This window comes from Armigeres subalbatus, chromosome 2 (assembly GCF_024139115.2).
Source record: "Armigeres subalbatus isolate Guangzhou_Male chromosome 2, GZ_Asu_2, whole genome shotgun sequence".
NCBI lineage: Eukaryota > Metazoa > Arthropoda > Insecta > Diptera > Culicidae > Armigeres > Armigeres subalbatus.
In genome coordinates, this window is record NC_085140.1 from 464,768,216 (window position 1) to 464,786,346 (window position 18,131).

General features: G+C 38.7%; 1 protein-coding gene and 2 long non-coding RNA genes across 7 annotated transcripts; 2 read left to right on the forward strand and 1 right to left on the reverse strand.

Annotated features, from left to right (window-relative positions):
- The first annotated feature begins 3,116 nt into the window (after positions 1-3,116).
- On the forward strand, positions 3,117-4,868 carry LOC134218376 (uncharacterized). Its single transcript, XR_009981332.1, has 3 exons — positions 3,117-3,927; positions 4,566-4,679; positions 4,752-4,868. It is a non-coding gene; the product is annotated as an uncharacterized LOC134218376 (long non-coding RNA).
- A 2,949-nt stretch (positions 4,869-7,817) lies between these two features.
- LOC134218377 (uncharacterized) lies at positions 7,818-16,728 on the forward strand. Of its 2 annotated transcripts, none has more exons than XM_062697315.1 (2): positions 7,818-8,308; positions 16,589-16,728. In XM_062697315.1, exons 1-2 carry the CDS (start codon positions 7,834-7,836, stop codon positions 16,726-16,728), a joined length of 615 nt encoding a protein of 204 aa, XP_062553299.1. In that variant the 5' UTR covers positions 7,818-7,833. The 2 variants fall into 2 exon arrangements, with proteins under 2 accessions (XP_062553299.1, XP_062553300.1); XM_062697316.1 differs by lacking the exon at positions 16,589-16,728 and adding an exon at positions 14,015-14,699.
- On the reverse strand, positions 16,522-17,743 carry LOC134218378 (uncharacterized). 4 transcript variants are annotated; one of them, XR_009981336.1, is made up of 3 exons: positions 17,226-17,743; positions 17,010-17,154; positions 16,522-16,913 (listed from the first exon to the last, which is right to left on the reverse strand). It is a non-coding gene; the product is annotated as an uncharacterized LOC134218378 (long non-coding RNA). The 4 variants fall into 4 exon arrangements; XR_009981333.1 differs by having other exon boundaries at positions 16,522-16,916; XR_009981335.1 differs by having other exon boundaries at positions 17,005-17,154.
- Between the last annotated feature and the right edge of the window lie 388 nt (positions 17,744-18,131).

Below are 18,131 nucleotides of genomic sequence, written 5' to 3' on the forward strand. Positions count from 1 at the left end.
ATGGAGGAACTTCCGGAGGAATTCCTGGAGAAACTTCCAAAGGAATCCCTGAAGGAACTTCCGGGAAATTCCTGGAGGAACTTCGAGGGAAATTCTTGTAGGAACATCCGGATGAATTCCTGGAGGAACTTCCGGAAGAATTCATGGCGGAACTTCCCGAGGGATTTATTAAGGAACTTCCGGAGGAATTCATGGAGGAACTTCCGGAGGAATTCATGGAGGAATTCCTGGAGGAACTTCCGTAGGGTTTCCTTGAAGAACTTCCGGAGGAATTCCTGGAGGAACTTCCGGAAGAATTCCCGGAGGAACTTCTATAAGATTTCCTTGAGGAACTTCCGAATGAATTCCTGGAGGAATTTCCGAATGAATCCCTGGAGGGATTTCCGAAGGAATTTCTGAAGGAACTTCCGGAGGAACTTCGGCAGAAATTCTTGGAGGATTTTCCGGAGCATTTCCTGAAAGAACTTCCGGAGGAATTGCTGGAGGAACTTCCGGAGGAATCCCTGGAGGAACTTCCGGAGGAATTCCTGGAGGAATTTCCGGAGGAATACCTGGAGGAACTTCGAGGGAAATTCTTGTAGGAACATCCGGATGAATTTCTGGAGGAACTTCCGGAAGAATTCATGGCGGAACTTCCCGAGGGATTTATGAAGGAACTTCCGGAGGAACTTCCGGAGGAATTCATGGAGGAATTCCTGGAGGAACTTCCGTAGGGTTTCCTGGAAGAACTTCCGGATGAATTCCTGGAGGAACTTCTATAGCATTTCCTGGAGGAACTACCGAATGCATTCCTGGAGAATTTCCGAATGAATTGCTGGAGGAATTTCCGAATGAATTCCTGGAGGGATTTCCGAAGGAATTTCTGAAGGAACTTCCGGAGGAACTTCTGCAGAAATTCTTGGAGGATTTTCCGGAGCATTTCCTGAAAGAACTTCCGGAGGAATTGCTGGAGGAACTTCCGAAGGAATTCTTGGAGGAACTTCCGGAGGAATTCCTGGAGGAACTTCCGGAGGAATTCCTGGAGGAACTTCAGGAGAAATTCCTGGAGGGATTCCCGGAGGAACTTCTAGAGGAATTCCTGGAGTATTTTCCGGAGAAATTCCTGAAATTTGTATCAGAGCAGTTTCAAGTTCAATCAGAATACTTTGAGCTCCTGATGTGTTTTCATGATGTTTGAGCAGCCCGCTCTCCATGTTTTCACCCCTGAATCCGGCCCTGGTTGAAATTTCAGAAAGTCAATTTCAAATTCAAACAGAGTTCTTTGAGATGCTGATGTGTTTTCATGAAGTGTGAGCAGTCGCATGCCCACTGCCCAGTTTTATTTCTATTGGTGATATGGCCTTTGCTCTTCCCATTTGGACCCCTGAAGCCGGCCCTGGTCAAAATTTCGGAAAGACAATTTGAAGTTCGAGCAGAATTCTTTGAGCTTCTGATGTGTTTTCATGAAGTTTGAGCAGTCGCATGCCCAGTTTCATTGTAATTGGTAATATGGCCCTTGCTCTCCCCATTTAGACCCCTGAAGCCGGCCCTGGTCAAAATTACAGAAGGTCAATTTCAAATTCAAACAGAGTTCTTTGTGCTCCTGATGTGTTTTCATGAAATTTGAGCAGTCGCATGCCCAGTTTCATTGCAATTGGTAATATGGCCCTTGCTCTCCCCATTTAGACCCCTGAAGCCGGCCCTGGTCAAAATTACAGAAGGTCAATTTCAAATTCAAACAGAGTTCTTTGAGCTCCTGATGTGTTTTCATGAAGTTTGAGCAGTCGCATGCCCAGTTTCATTGCAATTGGTGATATGGCACTCCTAAATCCGGCCCTGATAAGAATTTCAGAAGTTCAATTTCAATTGAAAATTAAATATTTAAAACTCCTGATTTGTAAAAAATTATGCAGCCGCATGCTCATGCAAATTTCATTGTAATTGAATTTTTAGCCCATACTCTACCATTGTGACCCCTGAAACCGGCCCTGAGTTCAGTCAATCATGTCCTACTCAAATGGTGAAAACATCGGAATCGACTAAAAATCGTTACAAATATCTTTTGGGTTGGTTTGATGGGTGATTTGATAAATTTTGGGCATGAACACGTCCAGAATATTGAAGAGATGTTTGAATTATAGAAAAACACCCCGCACACTTATTTTTAGCAATAACTCGGACCTGAACAAAATTTTTACTTGAAAATGTATTAGAGCAAAAATATAGCTATTCCCATTGAGCACAAACGAAACCGCGAGGAATTCCGACGATCAGGTGCTGAATGCGAGCCATTTGAAAAAAATCCGTTCGTCCCGGGTCTTAGAGGGTTAACATAATATTGTGCGTTTACTTGCTAGGTGGACACGGTCGGTTAGAGTAGCCGTTCCACCAAGTGTTCGTCAAAGTAGTCGCTAGAGTATTCACTGTTGGTTAGAGCGAGACAAAGTAAACGTCAAAAACATTCCAACCAGTAATCTGAGTAAAAGAGCGAATATTTGTTTACCGGCAACCACGTGCTTATTGGCACCGCAAAAAAATACGAAAAAATATTTCATAAAGTTCTGCGACTGTAATATTGAAGAATTTATTTCATTTGAATAAATATTTGTAATCATTCAAATTAAGTTTTATAAGACATTAACATTGCCGTTCCCCCTCGATTTTTGCGCTTACTCTGAGTAGCCGTAAAAGTAATCGGGAAAATTTTGATAGCGAGTAAATCCACAATATCAATAACAAAATGTATTTATTTCAACAATACATTTTATAAATGAGCTTTGAGAAAAAGCTCGCCTCACTTCAATGTACACATTTGAAAATAACCACAGTAGGTTGTTAGTGGACCATATTTGATATTAAATGTGTATCCTTGAAAACTTCAAAACCATTCGAAAAATTCAACTCGCTGACGTTTCTTTTAGTAAATGACACTAAATAGCTGTAATGCTTCATCAATTTCTTCAATGGCTTTAACCAACTAGAACTTGACCTTTTTTTCAACTTAGTGTTCTTTTAGCATTTCCATATTTATTAATTGTAAGCTTTCCTATGCCTGTAACCTCTTACTTCGGCTACATTTGCATTTGTAAATATTTTGTACAGTAGTTTTGGTATTCCCTGTTCTTTTATTTGTTATTACTGCTATTACTATTCACAAATTATTATTACTATTACTGTTGCTATTGACATTATTATATAATAAAAAAAAAAAAAAAAAAACAATGAATTCGATGAGCTAGAAATAAGAACGAACTGAAAATCAAACGAATATGAACCAAAAGTTATACCGAGAATAAATTATTCCCAATGCCTTTGAACACCCCTCCTTCACCTATCCCACAACGTTACACATAACCGCCACAGTTGACTACGACTGTCGGGAATAAATCCTATACCAGGAAGGAGGAACCCCTTAAAAGGGACTGTCAGCGACTGAATCGCTCTCTATTAGGTGAACGCCTTGAACCTAAAAAGTGGTGGTTTTTTTAATCTGTCGATTCCTTTTTTCCTTAAAAGTAGTGAACGCCTGTGAACGCGTGTTTCAATTTGCCCGGTAGTGCTACGAAGAGTGTCCTGGAGGATTTCGTTCATCCTGTGCTTCCTGCATCGGATTCGTCCGGTAGAAGAAGAACGGTAGAAGAAGAAGTGCAAGGAACCGGCGGATCTTGGAGAGTGAGTGCTATAATCTCGGAAGACTTAAAGCCCCGGTGCGCCTTCCATCCGACAGAGGGACGATTACCACCATCCCGTTCGACTTCAGAGGAGCCGTTTTCGCCACTCCACTGGCGGAGCATAGAAGGATCCACCGTGATCGCCCACGCCGGTCCAGGTTTGAAGAGGATCGAGATGATGCGTCGAAGGTTATGCCACGGGACCCGCCCGCTTCGCGACACGATGCCACCCGGTGCAATCCAGCACGGACAACAATGAAGCTATTATTCTTCAGAGGTGTGTAAACGATTGTATCCTTATCATTTCCCCGTAAATCCTTTTTCATTGAAATGAATAATTGAACTGAACATACTGCTCACATTTTTATTAATTTACGAGCTCAGCCCTGCTTAGTCTTCCGTCATTTTTTTTTTTGATTAATTCACCTTGGTTTTTAGTTTGAGAGAAGTCCTTCCGCATAACATCAAGGGAACCCAATTCGTTTTGGAGCTTCAGATAACTATTGGCCCTGAGTCCCAGGACAAAGCCCTGGAGGAGGACAATAAGGTGTCCGAATTAAAACATAGTCTTACATGCCCACCAATTGCATGAACATGTATCTTCTGTGACAAGAACAATGGCTATATGAGATATTATTTTGATGTTTGTCAGATCGTTTTGTTTGAGTTAGTTAGGTACATAATAACGAAGTAATTATGCACGATCAATAATAACATGCTTATTATTATTAATTAGTCCAGTTTTATTGATTCTACGTTAAATATTATCATTTTTACAATACTTATACAATACAATAATTTTTTTTTAATAATTTGCATGTGTTGATTAAAATTGGTTGCAAAAAAATAAATAGGGTATTTGTGGTTCTTTGGCTTGATTTTAGAAAACAAATCTTTTTTTTAATCTTTATTTAGGTAGTAAACAAATCGTGCTACCATCAAATTCAACCAAAAACTTTTTTTTCAAGTGGGCAGAAATGCACCGGACCAAGTGGCCAGAAATGTACCGAAGACTGCTATTGCTAATTGGTAAGGATTTTTTATCTATATTTTTTATTTATGGCCATTAATTATATTATTTTTATTAAATATTATTTCCAGATGTTATGATTTGGATTCAAATGTGGCACCGCAAACTTCCGGTAGGAGAGCATAGCAAGCATACGGAAAGACGGAATTACCTCAAAATAAATCCAAAAATGTGTACGGGAGGAAGAAATAAATAGAGTGATGAAATGTAAAACAAAATAAAGAAAAAAAATATAAAAATATTTTGATAAGTAATAAAGTCACAATGCATTTCCCTATTTATTTTTCAACCGAATAATTTATTGAAACAAACATACTTCTCTTTTTGAATCAACACTAAATATCTTTTAAAAACAGTAATATTATTTTTGATTTGATATAGAACGTTGAAAACTTATGAAAGCTTTCCGAACCCATAGCTTTCAAAGCTTTTGTTGAAACAATAATACTGGATTGTTGAAACAACAATAATTATTATTACCGCCAAAACAATGCGAAATACTTGTTGAATTTATGTATGATATTATTGTTTTTAAAATAGTTTTTTCTGCGTGTAGGAAATTGCTTCCCTATCCTATAGACCTGTGCAGGAGTTCATCAAATTTACTCACCTGATGGATTTTGACATTTGAGCGGGTCGTCTTCTCGAACAAAAGTTCATTTTGCATTCATTATGCGACCCGCTCAAACGTCATAATTTCTTGGGGGAGTTCATTTTGCGTTAGTCTATAGTCGACACTTCATTTGATTTTCCTGTTTCGTTTCGGGACGTTCTTCTTCCCTATAAGCCATTTTATAGAAAGCTCAAATGACAGGAGACCAAACACTAATATTTACATTTTACAAGGAACATTTGCGAAAATGAAATGAAATGATGATGATGAAGATGAAATGATGATGGTTTACATGCAAATTTACCAAAACAAAGACCGCTCGTCCACTCAAAATTTCGATCAACTGTTCGAATCTGTCTCATAAAATGGCTTATTATGGACCCCCCAAAAAATCCTATAATGGATGTTTATTTTTTATAGAACTGAAAAAAATCAACTAATTTTACTTTCCATAGCATTTCTAATGCATGCAATCCAATCATAGGAATGTAAGGTAGGTTCACCCGATGGAATTTCATAGAAAAATGTTTACTTTGTGCTGTAATAATGCAAAAATGGCAGGAGGGTCCACTATTGATTGGGGTCCACTATTCGGCACTTTACCCTAATTTTATTTGCTAATTATTTATCTAATACATGCATTCATCTCTTAGACTAGGTGTTCCGTGTTTTCTTAACACTATCATCCTTATTTGCTATGTTATATTTTAGTTATTATAACCCGTATGTTACCGACAGGGTACCCTGGTTCTGGTACCTTTTCGTTTTTAAGTGAAATTTTTTAGGGTTCTAAACATCACAGGAACTTGAAATTCCGTGACATCTTTAGGCTTGGAAAAATGTAGGTTTGGGGTGATATCAAAATGAAAATCAAGTAGGGGGGCTTGGGGAGGGGCTAAATATTTTTACCCCGTAACGTACCGACAGGAAATTCGTCCTCTATCCGATCCATGTTACATAGAACCGATTCGGATTACCTGGTTACTGGAATTCCGAATTAGCTAGACCATGTCTCAAAAATGGATAAGTTGATGCTATAGAAACCAAGTGATGATTTCTTGTATCCTAAGCAACCAATTCCGTAGAAAATTCGAGGATTATGGCTTCATAACGTATTAGGACCACAATGGATGGATAACAACCGGAACGGTCATTCTGGAACAAGTTCCCGGAGGGCCCATAGGGGCCATAAAATCATTTAGAATAAATCCTGGCAATATGGATATCAAAATTCTTGGAATTGTTCCGGAAACATGTTTTCCATGTAATTGAGACCATAGGATGGATAACAACCGGAACGGTCATCCTGGAACAGGTTCCCGTGTGCCCTATAGTGGCCACAAATTCATTGAAACCTTGGCAATATGGGTATCAAAATTCTTGGAATTGTTTGGGAAACATGTTTTCCATGTAGTTGAGATCATAGAATGGATAACGACCGGAACGGTCATCCTGGAACAGGTTCCCGTGGGCCCTATAGTGGCCACAAATTAATTTAGAAGAAACCCTGGCAATATGGGTATCAAAATTCTTCGAATTGTTCCGGAAACATTTTTCCATGTAATTGAGACCATAGGATGGAAAACAACCGGAACGGTCATTCTGGAACAGGTTCCCGTGGGCCCTATAATGGCCACAAAATCATTTAGAATAAACCCTGGCAATATGGGTTTGTGTCCACTTACATCCATCTTACAGTCTCCATATTGTGAGGTGAAGAATTTAGAGTGTAGACTAATGAACACTTAGAGTGAACTCCAGATAATCTCCAGTGTATGAGCACAGAATTCAATATAGACAGTATAAGCTTGAACTCGCAACCGAACGGTCTTTTCTCTATACTATCCGAAAGCAACCCATTCCCAGTCGAATTAAAGTCGTAACAATTGGCGACGAGGATAAAACCGGCGCGGAGTGACGGGACGTTTGTGCGGGTCGTGACAGATACCCAGTGTGTCACGGAATAAGTGAAATTCTAGTAGTTCCACATGGCTACAGGAAGTGATAGTAAAGATGCCATACCCCAGACGGTATCGGTGACACCGGTAGTGGAAAAGAGAACAAAGGGAAAGTTCCCAATGTACGTGGCTGGTCTCAATGTGAGTTCGTATTTGCAGACTGTGGACATTTTCTTTGCATTAAACAAAACCCCAGCTGAAGAAAAAGCACTGGAATTTATTACGAGTGTTGGGCAAGAAACAGCAAACCGCATTATAGGAAGTTTCAAACCTGAAAAAATAGTTTATAAAACGTATGATCAAATCATCGAACAGTTTAAGAAACTACATGAAGAAAACAAAAACGTGTTCACCGAACGTTATCGTTTGATTACTCGCAAACATGCAATAGGTGAGACTCTCGATGATTTTAGTATTGATTTGCAAGATATTGTAGAGCACTGTAGTGTGAGTGTGGAAACCGAAGCTACCTTAGTACAATCCGTATTTGTAGCAGGACTGAGAAACGATAATACCCGCGAGACCATTTTACGTGAAGCAAGTGATAGACTTAGTTTGGCACAATTATTGGAAAAAGCGAAAATGATTGAGATTGCGGTTCACGAATCTAGAAAAATGGCCCGTAGTGAAATAAGCGAGGTGAACTATTTTGACCGTCGTGGTTCGTACAGTCAATCTCGTAACGTAGTGCAGAAAGGGAAGTTTGGCGAAGCAAGCAACTCATGGAGAGGGCAAGGTGTTTCAACAAGTCATGGTGGAACATTCAAACCCAATAACCAAACCGTGTGTTACAATTGTTATAACAAGGGCCACCTGTCATACGACTGCATGCTACCGAAGGCCAAAAAACCTAGATCTAGTGCTCCAACACAAAGAAGCTATGGGAATAGGAAACGTGCTTTCGAACAACGGATTAATCAACTGACGGCTGCCATGGAGGAACTCAAATCTTCGTTTAATCATGAGGATCAGCAGTGTGACAAGCAATCCAGTGGAGGATCTGACGACGACGAAGACGACGAGCAGTCAGCTAACTGGGTAAATAATGTATTGCTCGGTAAGTCAAGTAATATAACACCAGCTATTGTGGAAATAATCGTGAATAACAGAAAATTGGCAATGGAATGTGATACCGGTGCGTGTGCTACGATATGTTCACTTAAAACTTACAAAGCTTAATTTAGCAACATAGAACTAATACCTATAAAAAGAAGCTTTTTCGTTATATCCGGGGATAAGGTTTCGGTGTTAGGAACAATACAGGTACAAGTTCAGTTGAGAGAAGTTATAAAAAACCTAACAATGATTGTAATCAAATCTGCACGTGATTTTGTCCCTCTGTTAGGAAGGGATTGGCTGAATATATTTTTTCCAAACTGGAGACACAAACCGTCTAAGACGAATTAAGTACTGTCCATTTAATTCCACCAGTTAACTGGTGGAATTAAATGGACAGTACTTAATTCGTCTTAGACAGTTTAATACATTCCACTAAACGAGCTTAATATACTTTTCTGGAGACACAACTTTACACTTAATTCACTCCATTCAACAGTACACGCAACACACCATCAATGGATTCAACAACTCGTACAAAATTTGAAGAGTTCATTTCCAAAAGCTTTCGATGATGATTTGACCGAACCTATCAAGAATGTAGTGGTAGACATAAAGATCGATCCACTCATAAAACCAATAATACACAAACCTTATACTGTGGCCTTCAAACATAGAGAAGGTAGCTAAATACTTAGATGACCTCGAGGCAAAAAGGATTATCGAGAAAGTGCAATATGCTGAGTGGGCCTCTCCTATCGTTGTGGTGGTAAAATCAAATAAGGTTGACATTCGAATTTGCATGGACGGCTCAAAAACAGTTAATCCACACATTATAACTCATCACTACCCTCTACCTCTAATTGAGGAACTAATCACTAATAAAAGCGGTGCAAAGAAATTTGCTCTAATTGATTTACGAGGAGCGTACCAGCAATTAGAAGTGTCTGCAGCGACAAAAAAATTATTAGTGATTAATACACATAAAGGCCTACACTGAGAGCAGCTTTAGAGTTAAAATTACTATTTTGTAGGGTTAAATTAAATACACAACGCCACTAGATTTGTGCAGACTATATGCCACGTTTGTATCAACTTCAATAAGTTTTTGTTTTTACTATGGCCTCAAAAGCAATTACAGCAGGGAAAATTACCATGCTTCATATTTATTTCAACTATAACTCATTTTCAAAATAAACATGGTTACTCGTTTACAATAAAAATAACTTGAAGTCGTTTGAACTAATTTGGGATGGTATTTACGAAATAATGTTTGAATTCAGCCACATAAAAACACATTTAAATTAGTTTGCATTCAGTTTTTTAGTTACAACTTACCCCAAGCAACCAGAAGTTCGGATAAGAAGGGCTATTTTGGCTTAATCAGCTCTCATTTTATGTAATTTTTTGTATGTAACGGAACTTTAAGTGAACTTTAAAGTTCCGTTAAGGATGCTTGGAACTTGATGTGAACCATAGTGAACCAATTAGTTCGGTTAAGAGTAAATTTAAGTAAAATCTGTACTTCTGGTTGCTTGGGACATTACATTGAACGGAGGGGAATGACACAAGTGTTTTATTTATTCCGATCCGAAGAATTAAAAAAAATACGGGATAATTCGTACAGACTTGCAAACAAACATCTTTTCCAAGATTTTATGGCTCGGGAAACACGTATTGTAAACGCTTTAAGAGGTTCGATTTGAGAGAAGCCGGAAGCAAAAACGTTTTTCACTTAATTTCTGGATGAAGTAACGGCAACTCCACTGGCAAAGTACCGCCACCAGGAACCAAATTGGTCGGGATTGTCGATTCTCATTTCTGTTGAAAACATTTCTACATTTCCATAGAAAACAGCGACATCGTCATCGATGATAAGCAAAATTGGTTTCGGGAAGCTCAATCTGCAATCAAGTCTAAAATGAAAACAATATAGTTTTCATCACTTTATAAATACTTACCATTGATTTAGCACGAATCTAGTTAGTGTTTCCAGGATCTTTAGAATATTAGATTCATTATTTCGCGCATTATTAATAAACTAATTGTCGCTTAGTTAATTTGCTTCCAAAACACAGCACAGCACCACAGCACAAAATATGGCTGCTTTGACGGCCAATATCGAGAAAATTTTCTTCACCATGCTGTGTTATTATTTTGAACATGCGCATGGTAAAATTAACAACAGTGATGTTATTGTGTAAAAACAATCATTTATAATGACAACATTTGGAAATAGTAATTTTGATTAGAATATCATGGTTAACATTACCCCAACATTTATTTCAGTGTATATGCTTTTAAACGATTGCCCTTCGGTGTTAAGGACATAGTTGGAAGAGTACCACGATGGCAGTCAATATGGCACCGGACCTTCCACGGGTCAACCCCACACCTCCCGCACTCCTTTCCCACCAACATTCGGATGCATCGAACAGCATCGAATAAAAGTCTAATATTGAAATTACTAACCTGTTCACTGCATATTTATTCACTTCCTATGATAATGGACATGTTTATCCAAAGAGTCCTTTGTATTTCGGCTTGAATATTATCCTAAATCAGCAGTTTCGTGCCAATTTAAAAGCGGTTCGCGATTTGGTGGGTTTATCACTGCACTTCACTTCTTCTCCACGGGTCAACCCACACCTCCCGCACTCCTCTCCCACCAACATTCGGATGCATCGAACAGCATCGAATAAAAGTCTAATATTGAAATTACTAACCTGTTCACAGCATATTTATTCACTTCCTATGATAATGGACATGTTTATCCAAAGAGTCCTTTGTATCTCGGCTTGAATATTATCCTAAATCAGCAGTTTCGTGCCAATTTAAAAGCGGTTCGCGATTTGGTGGGTTTATCACTGCACTTCACTTCTTCTCAAAGGGCACGCAAAAAATCAAATTTTTACTCACTTCTCTGCACATGAGCTGCCCGAAATGTTGATGGAATGCAAATTAAACATCACTTTTCGAAATCAGTCACTTGTTTACACCGAAAACTTAATATAAACTGCTATTTTTGCCCGAAAAAAACGATTAAAAACTGATCGCGGAGCGAATGTAAACACCGCGGTGAACCGGCACCGGCAGCAGCAAACTAATAAGTAGGGTGGTTCAAAAAATAATGTTGCTCTGCCACGCTCAGTCGATTATGATTTATAAATTGGGTGTCATCCAATGGTTTGGGCTGGTTTGAATAGAGGCCTACCGTGCACAAGTCGTTTCAGGTTTGTATGAAAGTTGATATGCCGAGGTTGAATTTAACATTATTCTGATTCTGGCACTCCGTCATTGGGCGCTAGCGAGGGGGGAGACCATATGACTGGATGAAATATTCAAGAGCTTCAACTCCATAGACAATCCATATTAAATGGTCGTTCCAATAGTTGGGAGTCGATTTTAATCGAGGTAGCGAATCTATCGCATGATAATTCAGTGAAACGTGCAATTCAACAAAAAACCTAAAATTTGTCTGTAATATCTATCGCACCAGGGGCAGATACTTCTAGTCTAGTCTAGTCTACACTATCGCAGATGCTTCATACAAAAAGTATGACATAAGGGTGAGTGGGGTATAAAATGCTATATTTGCGTTACGTAATCAATGGATCTTTCCTGCGGTGCGATTTTCGTTCAGTGAAGTCTCTGGAATGTTGCTTTCAGCTATGTGGGATCTCTTTTCGCCAGTGTTTGGAGGGGAGGCGCCGTAGCCAGTGTAATAAAAGGTTTAGTTTCCCATACTAGTTTTCATAAAAACCGGCTTGCGCTGAACCAGTTTTTGTTCAAATCGGTTTTTTGAGGACACTCGGAGTATGGGACGGAATCGAGTGAGCGTGGTGGAGCTGGGTCGTTTTTTGACCCACCCTACTAATATTATTTGTTATTTTATAAATACGACACCAATACTACTACAGTATATGACAGTTTTTATTGTACCAATACTTTCAAAGCTTTGTTTTGGTACTCAACCCACCTTCAGCTTAAACCAGCAGCCACTCTTTTCCAATCAGCTATGGATACAATTTTGATGGGAATTCCTGGTGTCCAAGTCTATATTGACGACATCCTTATATGGGCAGAAAACGATGAAGAACTTGAAAAAATCAAAACAGTTTTGGAGAGATTGGAAAAACACAATGTTAAAATCAATGCCGAAAAAAGGTCAGTGGTTCGTTTCCCATGTGAAGTATTTGGGCCACATTCTTTCGGAGGCAGGGGTATCGCCAAACCCGGAGAAAGTGGAAGCAATTATGGCCGTGCCAGCGCCAAAAACGAAGACGCAACTCAAGTCTTTTCTCGGCATGATTACATTTTATGCCAAATTCATACCAAAACTGAATATTTTGCTTTCTCCATTATATAATTTATTAACAAAAGATGCTATATGGTGTTGGGACGAATCGTGCCAAAAAGCCTTAGAAAACAGCAAAAAGGCTATTTGTAGTGCGCATGTCCTCACACATTTCGATCCTTCCAAGCCAATAACGATTACGTGTGATGCAAGCGATGATGGTATATCAGGAGTTCTTAGTCATAGAATTGACGAGTTTGAAAAACCAGTGTTTTTCGTTTCTCGTAGACTTTCCAAAGCTGAAAGGAAATACCCTATTTTACACAGGGAAGCGCTAGCTATAGTTTTCTCTATGAAAAAATTTTATAAATATATTTTAGGTCAAAAAGTGAACATAGTTACGGATCATAAGCCGTTGGTGGGGCTATTTAAAGGCAAGAAGAATGGCCCTACTATTATTGCAAGTCGTTTAGAACGTTATTTTTCTAGATTATCAATATTTGATTTTACCATGACGTATAAACCCGGTAGAGATAAGCACACAGCAGATTGTCTTTCAAGATTACCAATACAGCAAAACTTAAGTGACGCCGATCTAAAGGAAAGTCTAAGAAGTACTCTGAATGGCGCACACTACTTGATAGAAAATAATAAAGTCATTCTGAATGCTAAGGTGATATCGGCGGAAACCAAACGCGACCTAGTTCTCTCCTCGATTATTAAATACGTTGAAGGTGGCTGGCCAAGTCAGGCTAGGAAAAACCATTTAAAGAATTTTTATGCTAAGCGACATGAATTGAGTGTAGAGTCCGGCTGCCTTATATTTCAATGCAAGACTGTTATACCAACAAGTTTAAAACAAAATGCTTTGCTTCTTTTGCATGCGAATCATAGGGGCATACAAAAAATGAAACAAATAGCTTGGGAATTCATGTACTAGGAAAAAATGGGTCAAGATATTGAAAGTTATGCGAAATCGTGTAAAACATGCCAGTTAAAAGGCATTGACCGAACACCTCGAATCTATGGTAATTGGCCAGCGACTTCCACTCCGTTTGAACGGGTGCACATTGATTTTTAAAATTTTAATCGTACTTTTCTGATTTTGATAGATGCGTACTCACGATGGATAGAAATAAAAGCAATGAGCAAAACAACTTCCAATGACGTAGCAATAGAATTAGACAATATTTTTCTACATTTGGTCTAGCGTCAATTATCGTAAGCGACAACGGGCCTCCTTTCAATAGTCACAATTTCGCTCAATATTGTAACACTAGGAACATAAAGCACATGTTTTCTCCACCGTATCACCCAGCCAGTAACGGGTTGGCAGAAAGAGCCGTTCAAACCACAAAAGCGGTGTTAGATAAAATTATAAGCGAGAAAGATTTGCTCTCATCATTACAGATCGCGAATAAAATACGAACGTTCTTGTATCATCATCATCAAACCCCGTCGACAGGCGATAAAATCATACCGAATGAACGAGTTTTCTCATTTGTCCCACGTTCTGAATTATCTAATTTAAGACAAATAGATTTCACCCGTAAGCCAAACGAAACTGAACCTTTACAAAGCATGAAGTGGAAACCAACAGACAAAGTCATTTATACATATAAAGCAAATGGTAAAAGTTTCAAACATGAAGCAAAAATTATCAAACCTTTGTCTAAATTAGTCTATTTAATCGAGATAGGAGGTTCAACTAGAAGAGCACATGTAAATCAACTAAAACTTATACCTCAAACACCGCTTATCTTGAACAAGGACATAGAATTTAATAGTTCCCCAAACGATATCATAGATAACAGTTCTTGCACAAGCAGTCCAGATGAAGATTCAATCCAAGAGAAAGATTTAACTCCCCAAAAAATCATAGACCAGAATACAACACAATCAACACGCCGTTCAAATAGAAATAAAATCTCCAGATACAGCAACTTGAACTTAGAAAAGTTGGCTAGAAAGAATGTATAATGGTGTATAAATATCAATTAGGAAAAGAATATTGTTGAAGGGGTGAGATGTGAGGTGAAGAATTTAGAGTGTAGACTAATGAACACTTAGAGTGAACTCCAGATAATCTCCAGTGTATGAGCACAGAATTCAATATAGACAGTATAAGCTTGAACTCGCAACCGAACGGTCTTTTCTCTATACTATCCGAAAGCAACCCATTCCCAATCGAATTAAAGTCGTAACACATATTACAGTCTCAACTACTTGGAAAACATGCTTCCGTAACAATTACAAGAATTTTTGATTCCCATATTGACAGGGTTTCTTTTAAATGAATTTGTGGCCACTTAAGGCCCCATGGGAACCTGTTTTAGGATAGCCGTTCCAATTGCCATCCATCATACGGTCTCAACTTTTTGGAAAACATGTTTCCGGAACAATTCCAAGAATTTTGATACCTGTATTGCCAGGTTTTATTCGATATAACCTATAAGGCCCCTATGGGCCCTCCGAGAACCTGTTCCAAAATGACCATTCCGGTTGTTATCCATCCTATGGTTTAAATTACACGGAAAACATGTTCCCGGAACAATTCCAAGAATTTTGTTACAGTAATATCCTGATTTTATCACCCCTGGTGAATTTTGGGGTGATAAAACAGGGTATGTGACAAAATTGAAAAAAAAAAAATATTTCCAATTTTTTACTTCATTCCACAAATATGAATCATTTTATGCCTTGGAAAAGCCAAATGCGTGAACGATACCCGTTATTTCTTGTCGAAATTGCTTACAGAGTATTTACCAGATACTCAAAAGTCGTTCGTAATAAACTACAGGTGGTGAAAGTTATTTCATAAAAATCAACTTGTCTCAACTACAAATTCATTTAGAAGAAACCCTGGCAATATGGGAATCAGAATTCTTGTAATTGTTTCGGAAGCATGTTTTCCAAGTAGTTGAGACTGTAATATGGAGACTGTAAGATGGATGTAAGTGCACACAAACTCGTTGAGAAGAGATCCTGGCATCCAAATTCTTGGAATTGTTTTGGAAACATGTTTTCCAAGAAGATGGAACTGATGCTGGGTTATTAGGCCGAATGGCCATTAGACCGAACGGACATTAGGCCGAATGAACATTAGGTCGAACGACAAGTTAGGAGTGAATATTCGAATCAAATATTTTTAAAAATTATAGTCATCCTTTTAAACGATTATGATAGGAGTTCGACTGATCAGGGTAATTATGATACGTTTCGGTTATGCAGTCTCAGTAATCAAACGATAATTTTGATTTTATCCCAACGTTTCGACCACTTTTCGGGTCTTCTTCAGGGGAAAGTCGGTGTTATCGTTTTTCGTTTGGCTTTGGTTGAACATAAAATTGTAAGTGTCAAGTTTGTGGTGTACATCAGTATTAAAGTCAGTAGGGCTCCAAATTAAACTTGTTATTTTTGTTTTTTGGGCACCGTATAGTACTTAGAAAAAATGTCTAATACGACTAACAAGTGGGCATTGCCTTGCTTGCTTCGGGGAAGTGATTGTATGTAGTCCATACACACAATTTGGGATGGTCTGGTCGCAATTCGCTGCTTCCCCATTTCTGGAGCCGTTGATAATGTGGAGTGCTTGTTCTCCTCACACACAAAAACAATCGTTGGTAAAATTAAGAAAAACGTTGGTAAAATTGAGAAAACCAGTTAGTGATTTTCAGTAGAAAGTATAAACTTGTTAAAACTACAATTCCAAAAATGTCACTTTTGTAGGAACTTAAACAAGAGCCGACTTTTCAAAGTAATATTTTCCTCTCAAAGCTGAATGCATGTTTTGCAGTTGAATCAACTAGTGATTCTATCAAAATAACAAGTGGTCTGCGCTTTCAATTTAAGTCAAACATGTCAAAATAATACTTTACATATATTCAAAACAACTATTCTATTTTAACTTCATTTTTTTATTTTTATGTTTTTGAAATTGCATCATATAAAATTTTCGCCATTATTCATGCATGTTACGAACAGGCGAGCAAACTGGTCCACCACATCTAGAAAGAACTCTTTCTACTGACGGCGCATTGGTATTAGCTGAAATTACGGAAGTTCCACCAGCAGCTGTTTTTTTCTGCTGTAGATGGATGTGGATTCGCCGTAAACTGCCATAAATAGAAGAAGATGCAGCGGAAAATCGATGGTTTAAAGGACATCAGGGCCAGTGAAGATAGCGAAGACGAGCTCGAGCGACGGCTACCAATCTTCGTAGGTCGTACATTTACATTTGTACCAAATGAATGTACGTCGATTCGATGGAAGAAGATGCATATGGGAGCTGCAACACGGTACCGTAATTCTGCTGTTTCCATGGTGAGGATTAAACAGTTTATTATTATACTGACTCTATAACTGATGAATTCGAGGTGCATTTGAAAAATATACTTTACTTTACCGGTAGCGATGCTGACTTCCGCTTTCTGCTGGATCAAACGATGGTGGCAGAGCCGTTTCCTTATGAATGGTATCTTTTGTGGACGGTGCATGTGATAACCGAAGTTCCGAGATTGGCTTTTAAGCAAAAGTTTCGCAGAACACATCTTGAATTAAAATATAACACGAATTTAAATAAATAACTTAGGATTCTTGTTACATTTAATTTCATTCTTACCTTTAATCCCCTTAATTCTAGCTCCGTTTTTTCGCCGACGGCAAAACAAAATGACGAAATAAAGATCTCTAACACACGTGTTTACTCAACGATAGCTTTATTCAGAATGATAAAAAGGCGGGTAACAGAGTTTCAAGAATGGTGCATATAAAAGGTAGGACAATTTGACATTCGGCTTACACTCTAAAACGAACTCAATCAACTATTATTATTTACGCTGCTGTCTGTTTCACAACACCCCCTCTCAGACCAAGCGTGAAGCAATGTTTCTTGAAACAGCTAGCTGGAAGGCTCTTGGTGAACATATCTGCAACCTGCTCCTGCGTCGGTATGTACTGCACTCATATTTCACCAGATTGAATACACTCACGGATAAAGTGGTATCGTAAATCCAAATGCTTCAATCTTTTCTGGTCACATGGTTCGTTGGCGATGTGAATACACGACTGGTTGTCTTCATATAGCTTTGTAGGATTGCGGCAATCGATTCCTAGATCCTTCAATATATTTCTTGTCCATATTGCATCACAAGCGGCGTTACTTAGCGACACGTACTCCGCCTCTGTAGATGACAAAGCGACGGTCGTCTGCTTCCTTGTAGTCCACAGTATTGAAATCCCAAACACCTGGAACAAACTTCCGGATGTTGATCTGCGGTCATTGATGTCGCTTCCCCAATCGGCATCGGCGTATCCAACTAGAGGCTCCGGGTTCTCATTGCGTCTGTAGACCAAACTGTAGTCCTTCGTTCCTTGTAGGTAACGCAATACCCTTTTTAAATGTGTCCAGTGAGTGTCTGTTGCACGGCTTTGGAAACGACTGAGGAAATTTACCGCTGAACTGATATCGGGGCGCGACGAAAGCATGAGGTATGTTAAACATCCGACAAGCTCCCGATATGGATGC

Coding starts and splice junctions, on each gene's coding strand:
- LOC134218377 (XM_062697315.1), top strand. CDS start 7,834: ATGATTGAGATTGCGGTTCACGAATCTAGAAAAATGGCCCGTAGTGAA. Junction 8,309..16,588: donor GGTAAATAATGTATTGCTCG/GTAAGTCAAGTA, acceptor TGTTACGAACAG/GCGAGCAAACTGGTCCACCA.